This window comes from Amyelois transitella, chromosome 18 (genome assembly GCF_032362555.1).
Source record: "Amyelois transitella isolate CPQ chromosome 18, ilAmyTran1.1, whole genome shotgun sequence".
NCBI lineage: Eukaryota > Metazoa > Arthropoda > Insecta > Lepidoptera > Pyralidae > Amyelois > Amyelois transitella.
Genome location: NC_083521.1, coordinates 6,895,310 through 6,918,561, shown reverse-complemented (window position 1 = coordinate 6,918,561; position 23,252 = coordinate 6,895,310). Strand labels below are relative to the sequence as shown.

General features: G+C 34.9%; 4 protein-coding genes across 4 annotated transcripts in view; 3 read left to right on the top strand and 1 right to left on the bottom strand.

Moving 5' to 3' along the window:
• Positions 1-8,937, bottom strand: part of LOC106130026 (unc-112-related protein) — a 42,609-nt gene extending 33,672 nt beyond the window's left edge. The window contains exon 1 of the mRNA XM_060949098.1: positions 8,660-8,937. Coding sequence (XP_060805081.1) covers positions 8,660-8,805 — 146 coding nt within the window. The 5' untranslated portion in view covers positions 8,806-8,937. The remainder of the gene's footprint in view (positions 1-8,659) is intronic.
• A 175-nt stretch (positions 8,938-9,112) lies between these two features.
• On the top strand, positions 9,113-11,802 carry LOC106129239 (uncharacterized). Its single transcript, XM_013327740.2, has 3 exons — positions 9,113-9,299; positions 9,404-10,453; positions 10,717-11,802. Exons 1-3 carry the CDS (start codon positions 9,245-9,247, stop codon positions 11,085-11,087), a joined length of 1,476 nt encoding a protein of 491 aa, XP_013183194.1. The 5' UTR covers positions 9,113-9,244; the 3' UTR covers positions 11,088-11,802.
• A 165-nt stretch (positions 11,803-11,967) lies between these two features.
• Positions 11,968-12,975, top strand: LOC106130384 (ATP-dependent Clp protease proteolytic subunit). Its single transcript, XM_013329221.2, has one exon. It carries the CDS (start codon positions 12,150-12,152, stop codon positions 12,900-12,902), a length of 753 nt encoding a protein of 250 aa, XP_013184675.1. The 5' UTR covers positions 11,968-12,149; the 3' UTR covers positions 12,903-12,975.
• Positions 12,976-20,167: 7,192 nt separating this feature from the next.
• Positions 20,168-23,252, top strand: part of LOC106143350 (neuroendocrine convertase 2) — a 61,194-nt gene continuing 58,109 nt past the window's right edge. Inside the window, exon 1 of the mRNA XM_060949243.1 lies at positions 20,168-20,422. Within this exon, the coding sequence (XP_060805226.1) occupies positions 20,168-20,422 (255 nt within the window). The remainder of the gene's footprint in view (positions 20,423-23,252) is intronic.

Sequence of the window (23,252 nt, the reverse complement as noted above, 5' to 3'; positions counted from 1 at the left end):
GGTTCATCCAAAAGCGAAATTAATAAACATTCACGTCACTGCAAAAATTATGTAAGTTTTCGTTATTGTTTTCATCATGAACACCATTTTGTTTCCCATGCGAATGAGGCAATACAGTTGCAAATGGCGGCTACCATAAAGGAACTTCTGAAATATGAGGACAAGCTGGCCAATATTACCATACAGAGTTAAACAGACATTTAGCCTACAGACAATGTTGTTCACCTTTGAGTTAATTTATTGCATTTACTCAACACAAATGAATAGAAACAGCGAGAAGGATTAATTAAAGAAACATAACACTGCCGAAGCTTTTCATATTATTGTGTAACCAATAAACAGACAAACTGAATAAAATAATGGTTTGCAATGAAGAGTATGTATCTATATCCAAATCCAGTAGCCTGTTTGAGATAGATGAATGGGCTATTGAGAAGATCTGTGTAAAAATCAGATTTACCCGGGATCCTGCGGGCGCTACTGAGCAAGGAGAATAAGCATTTAAATAATGTGAAAAAATATGTTACATTTCAGAATAAAAATGATGTAGAAATAACGTCTAAGGGACCATGTGCTCTGAAGTTACACTACAGGAAACGCACAAACATGGGAGTGAGTGAAATAGAAGATTCTTGGTGTAAAATTACAGTTTCTTATTATTGGACTGGATGTTTAGCTAAGTTTTAGTACGAAAATTAAACCAATAAACTTTAAGGAGGACGTTAAGTGTTTAATGCTCAGTTTGTATTTGCGTTTAGTGCCGTTAGGCACGTAGTTAGGCAGAATGCCGAAATTAGCGCTTTGATTAATAAACAATGTGCCGAGGCACTCGTAAGTAAAACTTGCAACAAATTCGTGGTAAGATGATGAAGCGACCTAGATTAGAACAAATATCCACAAAAGCTAATTGTATCTACATTTAGTTATGACCCTTCTTGAATACCCCCTGTAAAATCTTACTCCCTCAATCATTTTAAATTAACCATCTGAACCAAAGTGGCTAAAACATAGTACGAACAAAACTAGAATTTGATAATACCTTGGTCAGAGATCAGTATAGTGGTTCTTTGCCTTCACATTTAAAATAAATAATGAGCCTTTGCCTGTACTTATTATGTTAAATTTTCAATCATATTTCAAACTGATCAAAATGAAAAGTAAGTAAAGTTAAAACATCTGAGTTCTCTAAATGATACATTAACACAGAAACAGTAGCACCGTGTAAAGCAATTAGTCGGTGGGCCAGGCGAGGTGGAATGCGCGCGACCGTTAGCCCCCAGCCACTGTATCACCTTAGTTGGCACTTGGACCCGACTGCCCATCGCGATCTCTACTCAGGGTTCCTACTTCGAAAGTAATAGCAACCTCTGACCATTTAAAAATAATTTGGAGATATATTTTTTTTGAGAATAGAACCGCCTCATCTTAATCTATTAGATAGTCATGGAAAAGGCAGATATACAGCAGTGGACGCTGATATACTGACAAGAATCCAAGTTCCAAGAAAGCAGTGTGATATTATTTTTTTAGTTATATATTAATGGTTCAGCTCGATCTGAGGTAATCAAGAATTTAGTACTTCCCCGGCCAAGATTCATCAATTGCTGCGCATTAATAGTTCGAAATTAAAATATAATGTTGTTTTTAGATAATTATTGGGAGACGATATTTAAAAAAGTTTTACTTGACTCGTTCCAACTCATTCGAAAAGTTTGAAACTTCTAATGTTTTGTTTCAGGATTCTTGAGTGCACATGGTCATCATGGATTTTTGGATCGCTAATTCCCTCAAAACAATCACTCGGAACTATTATTTGGCATGTGGTAGGCCTTCTGTGTTCATGTTCTAAACGGCTTAATCTTCTAATAGGCCATTATCATGAACCTCTGGATCGCTTAGTCCTTCAGAACAATCAGAGCTAATCTGTGCTACGCTACCTGTGCAACTATACTTCTGTGTCCATATTCTAAACAGAACCTTCATTTTGTACTGTGACATTTACAAAGGCACGTTTGTGAATTTATGAACTTGTTGGACAGAGGCGTATGGGTTTACTGTTCACTGCGCCTTTTTGGGTCACATCGATTTATAAGTCGAATTCGATACGGCGTATTATAAAATAGAGTCACATATTTATGAATATTGGTATACTCTATTATATTGAACCGATAGTTATCTATTCAACAGTAGTTGGTAGTGGACATTTATCATAGTTATGTTAGTGTTATTTAGACTTTTGTGGTTTACTATATGTGTTGGGAATAATAGAATAGTTCTTCCTTGTAAAGGCAGCAAAACTAAGAGATGTAGACGACCATAAATATTGTTACAGTTTGTGAAGTATCACTAACTAGAAATAGGGAAAGATGCAAAAAACATTAAATTGGTAGTTTAATTAGCTGTCTGGCTTAACAGGAATCACTTTGGAAAAGATGAGTGACATATTAAAAATGTGAAAGTACATATATAAATGTGAATGTCAAAAGCGCAGAACCGATTTTCATCATCATCATCATGAGATCATTGAAATTTTGCATACACGTGTGGAGCACAAAGGACATAGAGTAGGTACTTTTCACGCGTGTGAAGCCGCGGGTCAAAGCTAGTATAAAATAATGCAACGTCGGTTTCAAACGTTTCGACAATCGCTAGTACAAGATGCCTATGGGCATTGGAGCTAAATGATCGTTAAAAGCTGTAACCAATCGCTAAACATGTCTTTCTGAATTGGTTGTGAATGTAATGCCCCATCCCATTTGAACATCAGTATACAGAGTATTTGTATGTAATAAAGATAATAACATTATTCGTTCTAGCACTATACTGTGTATGCACATGTCGTCGTATCAACTCGACATGTTGAAACAAGGGCTTATTATAAGAGCTAGAATGTCACACTTATCTCCCTACATTGACTCGATAATGCAAGCTTTCATGGATAATGGAATTCACCATTATAGGTATCGACCAAATTAGCTGTGGCCTGATAAGGTTAATTAAATAAGTGCTGCCTAATCTGAATCTAACAATGCTTTGTCTATTCCATATTAGTAGTTGCTAAGAACTCTTTGTTCCGCGTTTAACGCAGACGATACCCTTAATATAGCCGAAGCAGATTTGCATCCACGAGTGCAACTGATAGAATTGGCGATTTTTTTTTTATATTTCTTGAACTTTTTCTGTAAAGTACCTATGTCAGTCCCATTGAAACAATTCATATATTTAATACAAAAAATACATACTGGTTTTCTACTTGTGTGTATTAATTTGTCAGTTCCTTTTTTTTGTTGTTGTCAGGTTTTTCTCTATCTCTCTCCTTCTCTCTAGTTAGGATGATACCTACATCAAGCCTATTAATCTTAAAATGAAAAATATCCATACAAATACAGTTTTCTGAGCTGGTTTTTTTCATAAAGAATTGGCGATTATCTGCTATTTCTTCTCTTTTTGTAATACCCGGCTTTTCCGACATTCGAAAGGCTTTGCTTCGAAGTTCCGGTTTCGTTATGTTGTCCCAATTTGCAAAAATGTCTTAATTTTTTTTAATATGTATTGTTAGTTTGGCATAAGCCACATTTTAGGATAGGTGTAGTGATTCTAATCTGCCTGAAACCATACTATAAGTTCATACTGAGTAAGGCTTCAATATAGTCGCAAAACTCTCAGTAAATTGACGAGGTAACCACCACACCAAAACTACTGAGTATTAATAAAGGTTGAACTTTTGTAAAGCAATGTGAATAAATCCTTTTATTTCAAAGAGCAATTGCTATAAATAAGCGGGTTCCTACACTCGCTTGGGGCCGTAAAATTTATAATACGAAGAACTCCCAACGAAAATTTGAACGAAAAAGGAATTGCAAAATCTTACAATTGTCGTGAGTGAAAATATTCGCGCTACCAAGCGCAAGCAGTTTCAAGAAAAGCATAATGACATTAATTTGTTACATAAGTTCAAAATTTTGCTTGGTTGGATCTCTTTTTCACATTTGATCACATTATGGTACCGAGATACCAAATGTGAATTGATTAGTCAGTCAATCAGAAATTCAGTGTCCTCTTTTAAATAGGAAGATAGAAATAATGACGCTGTTATAAATTATATCAAACTATCAAGTATCGGCCCTTGGCGCTAAATATAACAAAGTCAATGCCCTTCCGATTGGTCGGGCTCATCAGCATGGAGGAACAATGAGCGGATGATAACGCCTTATCTACTCAGTAGGGAGGGAGGCGGATACTACTCGTAAAGATATATACGGAGCTGAAGCAAAATGTCTGCAATGAATGCTGAAGTGGGATGCAGACTTGGGAGGAAGATAGATTAAAGATATTGAGAAGACTTTTGTGGATGACACGAATTTGAATTATCAATACTCGTTATCACGTTTTTACCCCTTACAAGGTGGAAAGAGCTATGGCGTAAAAATAATGAAAGGCCACGTTCAGCTGTATGGCCAAGTGATGAAATTGAGATTCCAATACTGACAGGTTGCTAGCCAATCGCCTAAAGAAGAATCTAAAAAGATATTTATCGAGGACAAAACATTTTGGAAAGAAAGCTATCATTAATGTGTTATCAGTTTTTTACATAAATAAAAATCTTCCGTACTGTGCGACTGACAGATAACACAACCGGAACTACTTTAATCGTGGAAAGCTTAAATGTTGTTCAACAGCTTAGAATCATAAAGAGGATTAATCAAAATTCTAATTGGAACGAGACAACTGTATTTTGAGACCACAAATTATACTATAAAAAGAACTATCACCTTATTTTTCATTCTTTAACAATGAAAAACTTCCTACTGCTTTTTGGCATGATACTAAAATATAATTATTTCAGTTTTACTACAACACCTAGTAATTTTGGATAATCTGTCAAACATTTATTAACTTCTATAATGTTATTTTGAATTAATTACTACCTGCTGAATACATAAGGAATTGATGAGATTATCACTAAAAATTTAAAATGCGAATACAAATCTTCCTCCTGGCTATAGTCCCGGTTACATCCTCACCCCTCTGGAGCCGACCCGGGGTGCAACTTTATGACTATGATTCTGGATCGGGTGAATCTGGTTTTTATATGAAGCGACTAGTTACCATCTGACCTTCGCAACATGGTTACACATCCAATGACTAATATCCACTGATAATTGACTGAATGTCCAGGTTTCCTCTCGATGTTTTCCCCCACCGTCAGAGCATACTAAAGTAACATAACTCAAGAGTCATTGGTGCATGGCCTAGGTAGGTTTTAGTAGCAAATACAATTATTTTATGTAAATATTCACCTTCGTAAGAATGCAATAGAGTATAAATCTATCACCGCGAGGTACCTACTAACTAGCTACTAGAGATTATAAAGTACATTATTACTTCTGCATAATGAATAATGACGACACGACCGCCATATTTACTACTCACAAACAAGCAATCGTTTACCGGTTGTTACATAAATGGCGTTGCCGTGGCGTAGGCACAATCTTATCTGAATTGCGAATGAAATAAACTTGGATTACACATCCTTATCGGCTATAGCGTCTATAGGTAAGTGCGTTAAATTTCTGATCAATAAGTAACCGAGTTCGTCCTAATAAAAAAAGGTAATTTCTAAAGCATAGGTATAAGTAATTGTGAGCCTTGGTCCATATGATTTCGCCTAAAGGATTTTCTGTTAGGGAAAGTCTTGTTGTATTCGTCCATCTATTGTACGGTAATTTAAGTGGAAAATTGTGTAAATAAATAAAAATATGGGTGACTTTTAAATTTATTAAATATTCAAATGTCAACTCAAATGATTCTAATGACAGAACTATCTAATTTTGAAAATTAGTATTTCGTTTTTAACGAAACGTTAATTTTCAAAGTTAGATAAGCGTTTTACTGAACCGATTTGATTGCGGTTTTAGACATTTAACCGATTTCCATAAAGGAGGATATTGATGGAGGCGGTTCTCTTTTTACAATTATTATTATTAAGTTATTAACAAATTCATAATAAATTCTCTGGAATTTATTATGAATTAGATCCAATCCAAATCGACCTTTCGCATGGTAATTTAAAGTTTTGAAATAAAGTGGGCGATATATCTGCGGCCATTTTGAAAGTGATTTCTTAAATCGAAGGCGTAGGTGAAAATAATTTATACATTGTTTACGTGCCACGATCTGGTAATTTTTACGTAGTAGGTAGGTACGTGGTTGTAAACAATTTTTATTGTTATATTTAGGTATTGATTTACGTAGGTAGCCTAATCGATCTGAGTGGAAAGGGTGGCCAGCAACGTAGTGGCCGTCCGTAAGAGTAAAATCAGAAGCCAGAAGGCATCCCGATGATCATGATGCCTTCAACATGGCAGGAAGGCAGCGCCGGGGGGATTTCAGTGCGATAGGCTGGCACATTCGGTGCACGAAGTCCAACGTCCCCGAGTGAAAGCCCGGGGGTCGTCCTTAACAAGGAGTATCCCTCTGGTACCAAAGAGGAAAAAAGGTAGGTACTTATTCGATTAGATGCGCTTACTAAGGTTCAAATCAAAAATTCCCTTTTAACTTCTTAGAATCAGAGTTTTGAAAAAGAGAAACAAAATATTTGCTGTCTTTTTTTAAAGCTAAAGTGACACATACGTGTTTGCAGTCGCTGCTTATCAGTAGAAAACTTTGCAAGCAAAAACTCGTCCCCCTATCCTCCACGAATCATTCGCGAAGGACGCGTGCCGAAGCAAAGCGTTGCGTACGCGCATGTGCCATCCTCCTCCATCTTTATAACCTGTCTCTATCGCTCTCAGTTGATTTAATCCCTAATCAGTACCAGTCAACATATTTAGATGGATTTCTTAGGAATGAAATATGGTTTGATAAAATACTATGCTGAAGAGTCACAATATTGTAAAACCAAAATATTGAAAATTATTAAGTGATGATTGAAATGTCCTATAATAACACATAAAATTTTGGATTTGAATTTCGGTTAGTTAGTTTTTTTTATGCAACAGTGATTTTTCTTTTAATATAACTAAGACTGTAATGAGGAAACATTTTTCAAACAAGAATGCAAGCTGTTTTATTTAAATGGATAATAACTTGGATGGAATAAGCAGGAAAAAATGTTAACTGCAGTATTTTTATGTCATATTTATAGTTGTAATATAAGTAAACTGCATTTTTAATCAATATCTACTACAAAAACTATTTCTATTATATATATATTATTTGATGATGAGATATAGTTCAAAATATAAACACATTTAGTTGGAAACACATTGATATATCACAGTCTCAGAAATACTCGAAGGCCACATTCACTGGCATCGCCTAATGATCGAATTCAGATTGTGAAATAAAATAAAAGGTTGCTAAATATTTAAATAAAAGTGCATAACTTTATACTCGTTAGCAACTGAAATTGTCTTTTAACCTTAGTATTTGCTTGATATGTGGGAAAAATTAGATAACAAACTTGCTCAAGAAGACTTCTCAGCAAAGTGTAATTTGATATGCAATCAAGTCTCAACAATTTACTTTGTAGGCACTGGAACAGGAATGTAGTAGGTTAACTACCTGGGGGTTAAGTCTGTCTATGACTAAATTCCTTTAGACAGCAAAACTAAATTTCCAGAAAAGAAAATGACAAATTTGACCTAGAATTAACTTTGATCATACAACAAGTAATAAAAATCACTTATAGCTATGAATGTGTCAATGATAGATATACATATAATCACATATTAATTAAGTAAAGGGTATGTTAAATTGGTTTAAAAAATATCAGAGTCTACACATAAAAGTTTGGTCATGTGGAGAGGATGAATCAAAGCGGGTTGACTAAGCAGATTTACAAGAGTGTGTGGAGGGAAAGGTCGGAGTGGGTAGGCTTAGAAGAACTTATCTTGATCAAATTAAGGATGTCCAGACAAAGGGTCAGGTCAAGAGTACCCGAAACGGACAAGATTGCATGAAGAGAGTTATGAATGTGGATGAAGCAAACATAGTATGCAGAGATTGTGGCAAGTGGAAAGATGTAGTCTCTGCCTACCCCTCCGGGAAAGAGGCGTGATTTTATGTATGTAATTAAGTGTGGGGTAGCAGAGCTAATGGTTGTGAACAGACTGTAAGATCACATTCAGATAGAATTGAGATTTAAATAGTGACAGCTTGCTAGCCCAGTGTAAGTTAATTCTCAAGTTAATTATTTTTTAATTATATCTGTATGTTTGTAGGTTGCATCAAGAATTGTATGTTGCTTTCAACTGGTCAAATTGGAATTATTTTCTGGGGGAAAATATCTTTATGGATTATTTTAAGCACATTTTAGTGTAGTGGCTTAACTATTTGGTTGCTTATGTCATTATCAAGTCTACTTTACAATATATTATAAGACATACTGATTATTGCAGCTATATTTACATCGCCAATGGTTAGATAGCTTAAAACTAACCTGAAGAGGCTGTCGGAAAATGTGCTATATAAACTCTTTATGTAAACAACAACCAACATCTTGTTGACTTTAAATTGACCTGACACTAGAGTGCCTTCAAAAAATTGTTTAAAATCTAATAAACATATAAACAATCTATATACGACTACTACACATTCATTTAAGAAAAATATAGGTATTTAGTAAACAAAGATATGAGTGACAAACTCAGTGTACTTACCAAAACTCTCAGTCAGTTTTAGCATAACCCCACCGATGTGCATGTCTCCTTTTACGACCATCGTACGCTTTTCATTCAAGTCCGTCACATAAATGGTGAGGTTCCATGAACCATCACCTACAATTTCACCGTCTGCAAGCATTTTAAAAATAAGTTTTAGTTCACTTTACACTAAACAATGTCACTTCCGAAAAAGCATCGCGGGGAGAAAACTTGGCAACGCAGAACACAACCGAACACAAAGCGGAACTTGAATTGACTGACTGAATGAATAAAGTCAGAAATGTACCGTGTGAAGTGAGCAACGAATAAATTCATTCATTAGCCTTTTTGTGTTGCCAGTAATTATATTAATGAAAATAATACTTTCTGCGGCCTATAGACAATGGTGTCAACTGCTTAGTTTCCTGTCACTGTCAAAAACGTCAGTCATAATTATCAAGATCGTGTTGAAATGAAAACTCGTGCAACATCACACACAATTTGTTTGTTATTTTTTATTTTGAATATTTATAATAATACATGTTCTCTGCTAACTCAAAGTAAAATTTAATGAAGGCTTGATTGCAAATAATTTTTTGATGAGTTTGAGACGCTGCAGTACTACAAAAATGGTTGCAAAATCCAAAAACAAAGGTGATCAACAAACAACTATTCTTGCTTCATTTTTTCTGTCGTATTGGTGCATTTTCCATAGTGAATTTTTTCTTGTTCACTTACGATTATTTTAAAATTTTCAGTAATACCATGCTCAACCCCAGAACAAGTAGAATCACCGTCCAGAGATAGTGACTCTGTATGTGATTCTGATGCTGCAAGTCCTGTACCATTTCTGTGCACACAAGATGGTGCTGAAGGCGAAACAGACGTTGTATGGAATTTTTACACCCCTAAATCAGAGCATGCTGTAAGTTCACGTTTAAAAAACTCCACACCGCTAAGTAGGAAAGCTAAGAAAACAGTGAAACATAAATTGATAGAAAAGCAACTTCCAAAACGTAGACCACTAAGATCTTCTCTAAAAAAGACTGAATTATTACAAGAATTATATGAACTTAACCAAAATTTAAATGAGTTGCTCTCAAAGAAGTCTGAAAATCAGGTGTCAAAGAATGAAGAAGACATTTTTAATGACACTCCCGAGTCAACAAAGGATTCTCCTAAAAGTGGGTTAAAGAGTAACACAAAGTGTCTCAGAAGAAATGTCTTGAGTTCTAAGTTTAGTAAGCCAGATCCTGAGGCTGCATTGGAATCTGATGATTCTATGAATGAATGCCTTTTGAAAGCTAGCCAAGCAGTTGAAAATATTTTGGAATCTGAACCCATAGCACCTAAACGTGGACGCTATAGCACTAGAAGTAAATTAAGTTTGGTAAACATTAAACCTGATTTTAGTTTTAAAAGTAATGAGGATTCTTTAGATGCTATATTAAATTGTATTAAAATTGAGTCGCCAGCAGTGAGCAAACTTAAAAAAACTGAGTCACCTGGTATGAATAATGACTCGTTTGATAATTTAGTTGGCAATTTGAATGATAGTGTGATTGAGCAGTTGACACAAATGCCTATTAGGAATGGTATATCTAACAGAAATAGTAAATGCCAAGAGTTATCTGATTGGAAAGTGCAAGAAGTAGTAGTACATGACGGAAGTCCATCTAATGTTTTTGGCCGCCATAATTCTATGCCAGAGTCCCCAGTGATCAATTGTGATAAGCCTTCTACAAGCGGAATGGCTTTTGGGAGGTACAATTCAATGCCATATGGAAATAAAACTATTAATAGAGCAGGTGACATATTTGTTCATATTTTTTTTTACTTTTATTATGTTTTATTTAATTGAATTAAGGCTAAAATAAAAGTTTTTGTTTTTATTCTAAATAACGTTTTGATAGTATTTCTATAGATACTTATACACTACAGTGATGATTAAAGTGCTCTAGTACACCATGATGCAGGACTCATAATAATAAATAGTAAGAGGAAAGGATAGATTCAACTTTATTAACAACAAAATACAAAATATTTTTATTACTAAATCTTATATTTTCAGAGCCTGGAGATTCTCCAATAAGATGCAGCCCAGATCAGATTGAGAGAAAACGTCAGCAAGCCAGGGAAAAATTGTTTGCTAAGAGACTGTTGCCATTTACTTCCAGCCAAAATAGTCAGCCTCAAAATTCCCAAACAAGTCAGCCTCCGTCAAGAAAAGCTCTATTCCAGCCAAAAATTCCTAGTGCAGCAGTTAGAAAGCCTACAGAAATACATAAAGTCAATCAACAAAAAATATCAGAGTCTACACATAAAATTAGTCAACCAAAATCAAATGGACCTGTAGATGTTAAATCATTGATTGAAAAAAAGAGACAAGAAGCTTTAATGAAATTAAGACGTCGACAACCACAATGTCCCCAGTCAAAATAAACATTTTAATAATATTGTTATTCATGGGCACTGTAATACGCAGCAAAAGACTCTTTATTGTAATGTCTTAAGGTTTATTCAAATGACCAACAATACATTTTACTTAGGTTTAGCACCTTGAGGATTCTGCAATAAAATATTTTTTGCTGTTTTGTACTTGTTAAGCAAATAGCTGTTTGGGTAGGGTGAAGATTATCATGTTTCAGTTGTGTATTTAATATTTTGTTTTACACATTTGTGCCTTTAAATTTTTTTATGCTAGTTAATGTAAAAAGATAAATGTGATGCTGAAATATTTTTTATATTTATAGGCCACTTGTTTGACCGATCCTATTTAATTTCAGTGATTAATTAAAATTATGATATTAATTTTATTTCTCTTTACCATTTAGATTTCATAACATATAATTTCTGTGAGTGTTTTATTTCTAAGATATAATATAAACAGCAATTTTGCAAAATTGCTTTAAAATTTTGAGTAAAAGTATTTGGTTATTTATACCAAAATTACAGCCCGGACGTACGCGTAAGTTTTTTTGCTTGCTTTAAAAAGTGCTCTATAGAGAGAGATACTGGGCTTATCCATAAAAAAATAGAATAACCATGTTTCTGAAAATTCTGCTATCTGATCAGATTTCTATGGGCTTTTCTTTGGTTAGGCCTAAAGAAGTTATATGATAAAAATGAATAGCTTAACGTGGTGTTTCCAAAGACTATAAATGAGTGTTACTTTTTTGGGTTTCAGTATTTGAGACTTGGCTCTACTCCGAGAATAATGGGTATGTGATTGTGTCGCATTGGGTAGAAAAAAAATATGTTTTGCTTGCATTGACATTGACTGATATGACAGTGAGTGACAGTACATTTTAAGCACGTCTGTTTATTTTCCCGCAGACAGACAGGAGAAGAAAAAAAGAAATTTAACAAGTCAATATTACAAAAACAATGAAAAAAATTGTACAATATTAATAAGTTTAATTACATACAATTTTAAGTGAACAATACAAAGTCATCTTTACATTGAACTGCCGGAACAACGTCCAACCTCAAAGAGTTAGCAAAATGGCACTCAACTTTCTCCGACAAATTGCAAGACCAACCGTATCTTTAGGAGTAAATAAATGTAACAAATCTGCATTTAGGCAACTGATGACTAGTGAACCGACACGGCTGGGTATGATTCCCATTGTGGTGGAGCAAACTGGACGAGGGGAGCGGGCCTACGATATTTACTCAAGGCTACTAAGAGAAAGAATAATTTGCCTTATGGGGCCTATAAATGATGATATCAGCTCTTTAGTCGTCGCTCAACTTCTATTTCTGCAATCTGAGTCCAGTAAAAAACCAGTGCATTTGTATATAAATTCTCCTGGGGGTAATGTTACATCTGGTCTTGGTATTTACGATACAATGCAGTATATTACTCCTCCGGTCGCGACTTGGTGTGTAGGACAGGCTTGCAGTATGGCTTCGTTGTTATTAGCTGCCGGAGCTCCTGGTATGAGGCACGCACTTCCTAATTCCCGCATAATGATACATCAGCCTTCTGGAGGTGTGCGAGGGCAAGCAACAGATATTCAAATCCAGGCAGAAGAAATACTGAAGCTGAAAGCACAGATTAATACACTGTATGTTAGACATACAGGTTTGGCTGCAGAGAAAGTACAGACATCAATGGAACGTGATTACTTCATGTCACCAACAGAGGCAAAGGCTTTCGGATTAATAGACAATGTTCTAGAGCATCCTCCTTCGCATGCGATGGAGAAGGAATGTGCCACATCTGCCTCTGGCCCTTCCAATAGTAGCAATTGATCTGCTTATAGAAAATGTGATGTGTAAAAAGGTTATAAAACTTGTTATGTTCAATAAAGACTGTATATTTTGATTTTTTTTTATTTTCTTGTTTAATTTCCCGTCTTTGGTATTATCTTATCAATTTGTACAAAGTTCTGTTAATATGACACAATTGGTGATTATTATGCGGAGCTTTTTATGCTTTTTCAACATAATTATGTTTATCAATCAACTATTTTCATGTTATATAATGGATGGAATCTTGGGTCCAAATTACAGGATAAAAAAGATTGAGTGAGTTTAAAGATGATCAAGATTCACTATTAATTAATATAGGTAGGTACATATTTTGCATGTTATCCTTTTTCCGTGTATTCCTGTTGGCACCATGATTTTCGACCCATTATGGGATCAAAAGTTATGTTAAAAAAATGTTTCACGTTGAACCCATTGTTCACACAGGCAACAGGGCCAAGTTAAATATTCACGTGTCGTTGTCTACTTTATTGTTTAACACGAAAGTGATAAAGCGCTGTTTGTGTCACAAAGGCAAATATTTGAAATTTCAGTTTTATCGGGAATATAACTGAATTATTATATTAAATTCCCGTTGGTTCCATTGACTGGTCCCATCACTGGATCGACGAGTGATGGAGCCAACGGGAATACACTCCTATTTCGCCCACCTGTATCCTGTTAAGCTGTGCAGACACTGAGCCAACAAATGGATTTCGCTTGCCCAAGTTATTTCTTTGATCTACCTAAGATCGCGTCTTCATTCCTTACGGGGTAGACAGAGCCAACAGTCTCGAAACGACTATAAGGCCGCATTCAATTGTACCTATAGCTTAATAATGAAAACAATGGTTAGTTGCTAGCATATCGTCTTAAAGAGGAATGCCAGGTTTATAAGCCTTTCCCTTGGTTGGCTTTTACAATCTGCATGGGAAGAGAAGCAGCTGGCACACACTCCATTTTTATTCGCTACCAGACCAGCATGGTAGCCTGCACTAGATGAAGGAGTGCCAATTCCTTCAGTCGCATTTTACGACATCCACGGGAAAGAGGTGGATTTGTCCTACTCTAAAGTGCTGGGAAGCACATGACACTTCCTTTGGACCTTTGAAAAATATTAATTTTTAGAAATTCTGTCTGTATGTATGTTTGTAATCAGATCACGCGAAAACTAGGTAGGTATTGTTACGATTTAATGCGTGGCTTGGTTCAACTTGTAAAGTGGTATACAAAAGTTTCTTCCCCATCCTTCGAAGGGGGAAAAACAGGAGGTCAGCTTGTATGTATTCAAGTAAAGTAAAGTATTGAACTTTTATGGCGAACAAAGTCGTGGGCCACATTTGGTATAAAAAGCTATTTTTTGTACATTCTTTTAGAGTTTTCTCGAAGGCTTTCGTAGCATGAGACCGATTTTACTAACTAGGTTGGTTGGTAGGTTAGGTTGGTAGGTGGTTGTACCTTACCTACCCTAATGACCAAGCATATTTTTTTGCTAACTCTGTGATAAAATACAACATAACCTTAAGTGTCATTACATTATATATCCACGTAACGTAACTCGCATGGCGCCTATAAAATATTAATGAACCAATACATATTTATTGTTATCATAACCGTGGTTTTCTTTAAATAAGCACGTGGGATGTTATTAAAATATTCGAGTGACGCGCCAAGGAGGTGTCAGTGCGAATTAGTTTTGTTTTGCAACCTGAAACATGGCGCCGTGACGTGACCGAAGTAACTTCGGTCTTTATGATGATTTAATCATGAGCAAAATATCTGTAATTTTATTTAATGATGTGTATTTTTTAGGGTAGCAACCTGTGTTGTCCTAAGAGAGGATTTGTCGACATCGAGTGTTGTGACTTTTGGTTCAGTCCATTCCGCAAGGGACAAAGACGTTATTTGTGTGTGTATGTAAACTTTGGGCTTTTAACTTGACTTTAGTACAAAAAATTACATAGTAGGATAAAAACTTTTATATGAAACAAATTACAGAGATTGAGTTAGACTCGAAGAAAGTCTCGAGACGTGTGTTACGAGATAGTAACTCAACGATACTATATGTATCATTTTATAATAAATACTTACATGCATACATATAAAATCCAAGACCCAAGCTTATCAGAAAAAGTTCGTTGCTAAACATTTGCCAGGATTCGAACCCACACTTCGCCACAGAGGCCGTCAAATAAAGTATACATACCTTGTGTAAGTTCTGATTAGATATCTACAATTAATAATTCAAATTAACTTATGTATTGTGTTTAATTTTAGCGACCATACTAACGGCTAACGCCCATAGAAACATTGGAACATTCCTCTAATTTGGGAATATGTTACAATACAATATATCCCAATTTTGTCCATTGTTACCTGTTACAGAGCCTATTTTCGTTTCCTAGGCAGGTAACAGATACTTACAAACTTAACTAGACTTACATGTCTATGTAGTAATATTTGCGACTAGACAAAAATAAGTGATTATATTATTTTTGAAAATTTAGTATATATGAAAGTGTGCATATAAATTGAAATAATGTAACATATTTCCAATTTCAATGAAAGAGTGTGTTTTTTTCATTATTTAATCACTGCTTGTACATCTTTACCATTGATTATTTAAGTAGAGAATGTAGACAAATAAACTTTACACATCTAGGTACAAAACTAAATCTTGCCTCTGCCCCATAGAGGTTTACATACTTTTTATGACGACGTGAAACGGGACAGCGATTGCTTTTCGCGCGATAAAATTGGCAAAACGGCCCAAATTTATTGAAAAATTAAAAATAAAAACAAACGAATTCTTTGCCTTTATTTCATCCTCTCTTCATTATAATAAACTCTCAAACTTTAAACATTCCCCTTTTTTATCTTTCTGTTATTAAGTATATTTTTCACTTTGTTGATTTCAAAAGTGTGGAAAATATGGAATAGAGAGGGAGTGGTTCTATTCTTAAGTTCCGGGAACCACATGGCTCTTATTTTCTTAAGCGAATCCCGATTTAGGAGGTAAGATAAAAAACTGTCTGATTAAATGCTGTCGGGAGAGCTGTGATGATTGAGAATTGCACATCAATGCATATTTTGAATTACCTACTTATAACTGGATGGACATTATGTTATTGTCAACCCCGTAAGGGATAAAGACGTGATGTGTGTATTTTGGACATTATTACTAACAATATTTGGTAGTTTTTTTTACTTACGTACTTGGGTCGTTCTTCTTTTAAACCTACATTTTGAATAAAAATTTGCACAGTTTTGAAAAAAAATATATATTGTATGCACGTCTTCATATACATATATTCTAATAGACTACTTTCAACTCTATCAGAAAAAGTTATTGGCCGCGAAGTTTACAGATTTTTGTAGGATTTTCATGACTTTTTAGAGAGAATCGACTCAAAAAGTTACATTTCCGTCACGAAACCTTTTATTTTATTCTATTAACTGCTATTCTTTAAATAACTTTTACTTTTGTAAAACATAAATTAACCAAAATGACGTTTAAAAAAAAGATATTAATATTATTTATTTGTATTTATAAATATATTTTACTGATGTTCGAATACCACTCTGTTACATTTACTCCTGATATAAAGTAAATTTTTGTTGTAAATTAAAATTTAGTATTATTTACAAATAAATAAGTTTTGCAGAGACGGCAATTTCATAAAATATTGTAAATAAAAAAACTCCAATGTTGCACTAGTTATAACTAAATATATTTACGACTAAAACAATTTTCCTAACAGGAGACAACACTGTGACAGAGTAGTAACTTGTGTGACGGAGTTGTTATTCTAGGGGATACCAGGCTCTCTTTTGCTATAGTTTGCAATAAAATACATTTATTTTTATAGAATCATATTCAGTTATTTTTATAAATCTTAATCAGTACTTACACACATACATAAAATCACGCCTCTTTTCCGGAGGGATAGGCAGAGACTACATCTTACGACTTGCCACGATCTCTGCATACTTCCTTCGCTTCATCCACATTCATAACTCTCTGCATGCAAGCTTGGCGGTTGTGGGTACTCTTGACTTGACCCTTTACCAGGACGTCCTTAATTTGATCAAGATACGTTCGTCTAGGCCTTTCCACTCCCACCTTTCCCTCCACACTCTCCTTGTATATCTGCTTAGTCAACTTGCTTTCATTCATCGTCTCTACATAACCAAACCGTCTTAACATACCCTTTTGTATTCCTGTAACTACATCTTCTTTCACATCACAACATAGGGAATGTTGATGTTGTTTTGTTGAATGAATGACGCTGTTCCTTATCCTGTCTCTCAATTTCACACCGATCATACTCCTTAACGCTCTCTTTTCCACTGCATTTATTCTGCTTTCGTGCTTCTTTTGCCATATTCAACTTTCACTCCCATACATTAATGTCGGGACCAACACGCCCCCATGCACAGGTAGTCGAACCTTTTTGGATAGTTTCTGACTGCTCATAAAGGCATGCGAAGCTTCATTAACCATATTCCCCGCGTTCAATATCACTATCACACTTACCATCTGATGTAAACTTTGATCCTAGATATACAAACTCTTTCACTTGCTCAACTTTTTCTCCTCCAATCAAAATATTACATGCTGTCATTTCTTTCTCCATTTCAAATACTTTTAGTTTTACTTACATTCACTTTCATTCCTTTCTCATTCAAAGCTTGATGCATACAGTTTACTATCTCCTGTAACTCTTCCGCTGATGAGGCCAGTAACTCATTCATCCTTAATCCACTTTCAGACTCTTTCAAATCTGTCAAACAACTATTCATAAATAGGTTGCATAGCCACGGTGACGCAACCCATCCTTGCCTAACGCCTTTCTCAATCTTAAACCTCTCAGTGTGCGCTCCGTTTATCCTGACACAAGCACTCGAATCCTCATATAAGGATTTTAGTGCTCATATCAAGACACTGCTCACCCCATGCACAGAAAGTGCTGACCACAATTCATTCCTCTCAACTCTGTCATACATAAGCCTTAATCAGTCTTCAACATTATCATATAATATGATAAGGTGAGATCAAACTGAAACAGTGAATGAAATCACATTTGAGATTAGAGCTTCTTAGACTCGTGAGAGCTGTAGCCCTCGTTACATCATCCCGCAAAAGAACAACAGTCGCCTCATACAATCGTATCGTATCGTTCTTTAATGGCATTAGATAGAACGTTGTACTTCTTTGTGTTCTGACTATTATTTTCATTTAATCATTTTCCTCTTTTTGCTTTTCTTGAAACTTAACATTATCTCTGTATAACTTTGTTCTATCTCTTTTCATTATTTTTCTTGCCTTGGAACTGCGCGTTGATACTTTAGAGGGAGTCGGTGCTGCACATAAAGTTTCTCTTGGGTCTTTCTGGTGTTAGTGATGGAGCCGGTGTGTTCAAAAGTACCTCTTCAAGCATCTTTTCCTTCTCCCTTCTTTTTTTATTAGCTTCTTGCCATCTTCGCTTTTGAATTCGATGTTCTCGCTCGCTCATATCAGCCACTAGCTTTTTTCGAGCATGGTATCTTTCTAAATCTTTGCGTTTTACTTTAGCCACTTTCTCAGGGTCATTATTTCTTTTCGCGCGACAAATCCACTGTCTTTTTGCAGCTGTTTATGTCTTCTGTTACACCTTGGTGTTATCTGGTAATAGAAATAAGTAATTAGTATCTAAATGACAACAGAAGATTTTCCGTACGAATAATTATCCTAATAACTACCAAAACTAATGAATATTTTTAAGTATTTCTTGAATTAAGCATAAATATAACAAAAACATTATTTATATTACCCCACCGTCACGTACTTACCACTTCGTCACAGTAACTACGTGACAAAATTGTCGTGTGACGGAAGGGTAATTTTTTGTAAAAAAGTTGATAATATTTAAAAGTTAACATAGAATTTGATAATTTACATGTCGAGCATAAAATATTTCTTATTACGTAAAAGTAAACAACAAAAAGTAACAATGATCATTATAATTTCAATCAATTACTTACGTGACGAATCGGTAGTCGTTTAAAAACACGCGCGTCTTGACAATGCGTTTGGGCGACTTAGGCGCTGCCTTCTGTTCGCAAAGAGAAACATGTACGGAGGGGGGAAAGGCGTAATTCCCTTGGTTCGCATGCCACAAGGACGAGCAGCAACAGCGCGTATTTCGTTTGACAACCCACGTGACAGAATTTACCATGCAAAACATTAGGTAGAGGGAGACGAGTTTTTGAGATTTTTTTAATAATTTTATTGATAGTATTAAAAAAATTGTGTTACTGTTACACGATAGGTAATATATTAAAGATATTTAGGATATTTTTACATTTTGTGTCATAATATATTTTTTTCGTAATATAATAGATAACACGCAAGGCCATGTAGCGGGAGACATAATGATTTTGTATGAAAACATCTCTGTCACGAAAATTCACAACTCTGTAACTTACTTTTTACAGTGAAATTATTTAATTAATATGTTATTTAAATATGTGCGGTCATTATATGTATAGTACAGTGTATATCAAAATATAATTTTGAAAAAATATTGATAATTTACTTGTTTTTTTTTAACGGTCTGTTGAAGACACCTTTATGTAGGTTTAAAAGAAGAACGACCCACTTATATACAAAGCGAATATATGCTATGTCAGATATTCTTAACCTTTTGATTGATAGATTTTACAAAAATAAATACTTTTACCTAAATACGGCACCCGCGTAGCTAGGTAACCATCGCCGGAGGGCAAAAAGTAAATTGGAGCCCAATTTAAGGGATGAAGGTAATTTACTGCAAAAATAATATGTTTTGGGCTATATTTAAACGGGTTGCGTACCTTAATCGGATATTTATGGCCCGATGTTGATCTTCTTAGATTTATTATATCGAACTACTTACTGCATTTGAGGGTCAATATAATTTTATATAAGTACATTATTTTTAGTACTACACCTTTATTCCTAGGTAGTAGTAATCATATGTATGTATAGTTTATGAAGTTTAAATACATCATCATAGCAACTTCGTCATATTTCGTCCCGTTAACTCCAACTAAGGGCGAACAGTTCATTACAAAAACATTGGCGCCTTCCAAGCAATTTAATTGGCCGAGACAGTGTAAGGCTTTTAGAAGGCACTTAACTCTGACATAACAGGACGTGAACGCCACAACAAGGTCACCAGAAGATGGAGGTAGCAGCTTCAATCTAGGTTGGTAATGTAGCCTTTCATCTGCGGCACCAAGCTTGAATGGGCGGGTGTACCACGCATGCGCTGACTCCTGGTCGATATTTGGTGACGTCAACCAAACTTGGGCCTCAGTCAGCCGTCGTCGGCCACATCGTTAACATGTGGTTGCAATTCTTGGCTGCTACCGTGCTGATAACGGCGGCTGCTTCTCGAGAGGTATTCACCAACTCCTTCCTTGTGCGATTCAAGAGGTCCGTGGGTCGTGAGGAAGCCCACGACTTGGCTCTGCAGCACGGCTTCGACAGCTTGGGACCGGTGAGTGCTTACCACGTGATTTTAAGTAAACACACGTTGACGCGCGCCGTTTTATACGCGGCATAACATAAGGGTAATAGAGCGAATTTAGCAGCGATTGCGTTTCATTAAAATGATATTTGATATGAGAAACTTTTTTGGTTATGGTTGTATGTATGTATGTGGAAATATTGGTCAGTATGACAGCATTACGGGTAGATATAATCCCTAGTTATGTGATGTTTGAGGGGTGAACGTTTGAAGTCATTCTACACAATTTATTTTTTAATTTTACACACGTAACTGTTTCTAGTCCTGACCGATTCCACGATCATTTTTATTGTAATATATATTACTTTTCTATTATTAGTATTATCTTTCTTTATTGTTCGCTATGATGGATAATATTGATTGCCGGAGATTTTCAATACAATTGAAAACAATGGGTATAGGAATCATTATTTTTTAATGGCAAACGAAACAGTTCAAAGGACTGTAATGTGACTGACGCACATAGAAATTGGGATAATAGATAGCTATTAGATTACGCGCCAAAAATAGTCGACTTTTCTTTTTAAGTAGGTTTGCAAAATGGAAATCTATCCAAAATAGGTAACTCGTTTACTGGTACCTAGACATATTTTGGATATATCTACCAGTCAACTATATGATGATATGATATGCGGCATCAAACTAAAGTTCACATTTTGCCGTGTCGGTGTTGACATTGCCGATTGCCGACGGGCATAGGGGCAGTTCAACGCGCTCTTATTGCTCGGAATGTTTTTGCTAATACAGATAAACAGATAAGGAGATTGTTTTTTTTTGTTTATAAAACCATATATTTGATAAGGATATCATGGAGGATAAATTAAATTAGGTTGATTAAGAAATGTACAAAGGAAGTGTTAGTGGTACAATTGAAAAAGGAGGCCAAGAGAAGCGTACCTTGATCAAAACGAAAACGTCCTGGCGAAGGAATAGGTCAAGATTACATGTACTGACTTTGCCTATAAGAACCCTCGGCATTAGTAGGTATCGCTAGGTATTGTTAGAAAAAAAATTTACTTACTACTAATTTTATTTACTGAAACAAATTCACAAATGTCAAAAGCACAATATATACGCTCTCTGATTAGGCCAATCCTCATGTTAGAGTTTCGAATAGATAATAATGGTCGAGCCATTTTTATTATTTAGATTTAAAGGGAAAAATCATTCGGACTTAAAGCCTAGGGATTTATAGAGAAAGCCTTAAGCTTTTGTAAAAGTATTTTTTTCAGCAAAATAATTAAAATTGGTCTGCGTTTAACAGCGATAGTCACGGTGATTGCCTTGTATAGTCGTCCTAATCCTTGAATAATTAAATATATCTTCCTAATCTCTAATAAGCGTTTGCCGCAAAACCACCTCTAATCTATGAGGTTTGTCATATGAAACATAAAATTTCCTGCCGGGAATTCCCAATATGTAAAACTTCTTCTATGCTTTTATTCTTTTCAGTTGTTTGCTAAGGTCAACCTGTGAGTTAAAATTATGCTGTTTAACTGGGTTTTGTTGCTTTTGCCAATGAGCAAAAGAGATGGTGATGCTCCTTTTATCTGCCGGAAAACGTAGGGTTGATAACATTTTGAAATCTATTATTAATCGAAAAACGCTCATCCATAGGTACATAGATCACAAAATCTCAAAAACTACGCAGCTAATGAAGTTAAAATTTCGCAATAAGATATATAGATTGTAAATAGCCGATGCCCGAAGAGAAAGGATTTTTTGAAATTCTCGTGAGACCGGGAAATAATGGCATTTTTCGTTTAACGCGGACGGAGCCGCTGGTGCTTTCTAGTCGAAGATAATCTGAATTTATGAAATGGCAATTATCAAATTCATTGAACGATGATTATACAATGTAGACTTAAATACATTTTAATATTCTTTTAATGAATGATTGAGATTCATGTCACACAACAAGTCTTTATCCTTTGTGGGATAGTCAGAAACAATCTTAACAATATTCAAAGCCAGCCCAAAAGGCAGTGGATGGCTAATGATGAAATTGAAATTCAGATATAAAAAATAACAGATAGTTTGCTAACAAATCGCCAAAATAAATCCCTTGTTTATAACTTTCTCCCTTGATTGCTTTTAACAAGTCGACTCTGACTTTTATTTTAGTAACAAATATGTAATTTTGAGTGCCGTATGGTTCCCGGCACCAATATAAAAAATAATAGTATCACAACATCTCTTTCCAGTGGATCACGTAAAAAGCGACTAAGGCTATAGGCTTATAAACTTGGGATTCTTCTTTCAGGCGACGGGCTAGCAATCCGTCAATTTATATGAATCTGAATTCTTTCATTAAGCCAAACAGTCTATCAGTATTTTTAAGACTGCTGGCTCTGTCTACCCCGCAGGGGATATAGACGTGATATGTATGTAATTTTGAAAAAATTATATACCTTTTTTCAGCAATGATGAACTTTAAATTATATTCGAACGAGCCGTAAATAAACCTTGTTGTACTCATATTAAGCAAATAAAAAATTGAATTTGATTTTATTCGTCATCTTAAAATATCACTCTAAATTACTGTTTTACTTATCGGGAAATTAGCAATTCTGCCCTTTCCTTCTCAGTTTTATCAAATTGGAGCAGGGTTTAAATTAATTATCAATAAATGTCTACATTATCCCGTTCTTTAAGGAAATAAATGTTCATTTCTAAAATTATGAACTCTCAGACGAGTAATTGTTGGGAAATATTTTTAGCAAATAATTATTTAGATAAATTCTCCCCGTAATACTGTGATCTTTAGGGAGTTAAATAATGTCAAAAAACTGAAATAAGT

Excerpts from the sequence above, each read along its gene's own strand:
- LOC106129239 (XM_013327740.2), top strand. The coding sequence starts at position 9,245 with ATGAGTTTGAGACGCTGCAGTACTACAAAAATGGTTGCAAAATCCAAA. Across the intron at positions 9,300-9,403 it reads TGCAAAATCCAAAAACAAAG|TAATACCATGCTCAACCCCA; the intron begins GTGATCAACAAA and ends TAAAATTTTCAG. Across the intron at positions 10,454-10,716 it reads TAAAACTATTAATAGAGCAG|AGCCTGGAGATTCTCCAATA; the intron begins GTGACATATTTG and ends TTATATTTTCAG.
- LOC106130384 (XM_013329221.2), top strand. The coding sequence starts at position 12,150 with ATGGCACTCAACTTTCTCCGACAAATTGCAAGACCAACCGTATCTTTA.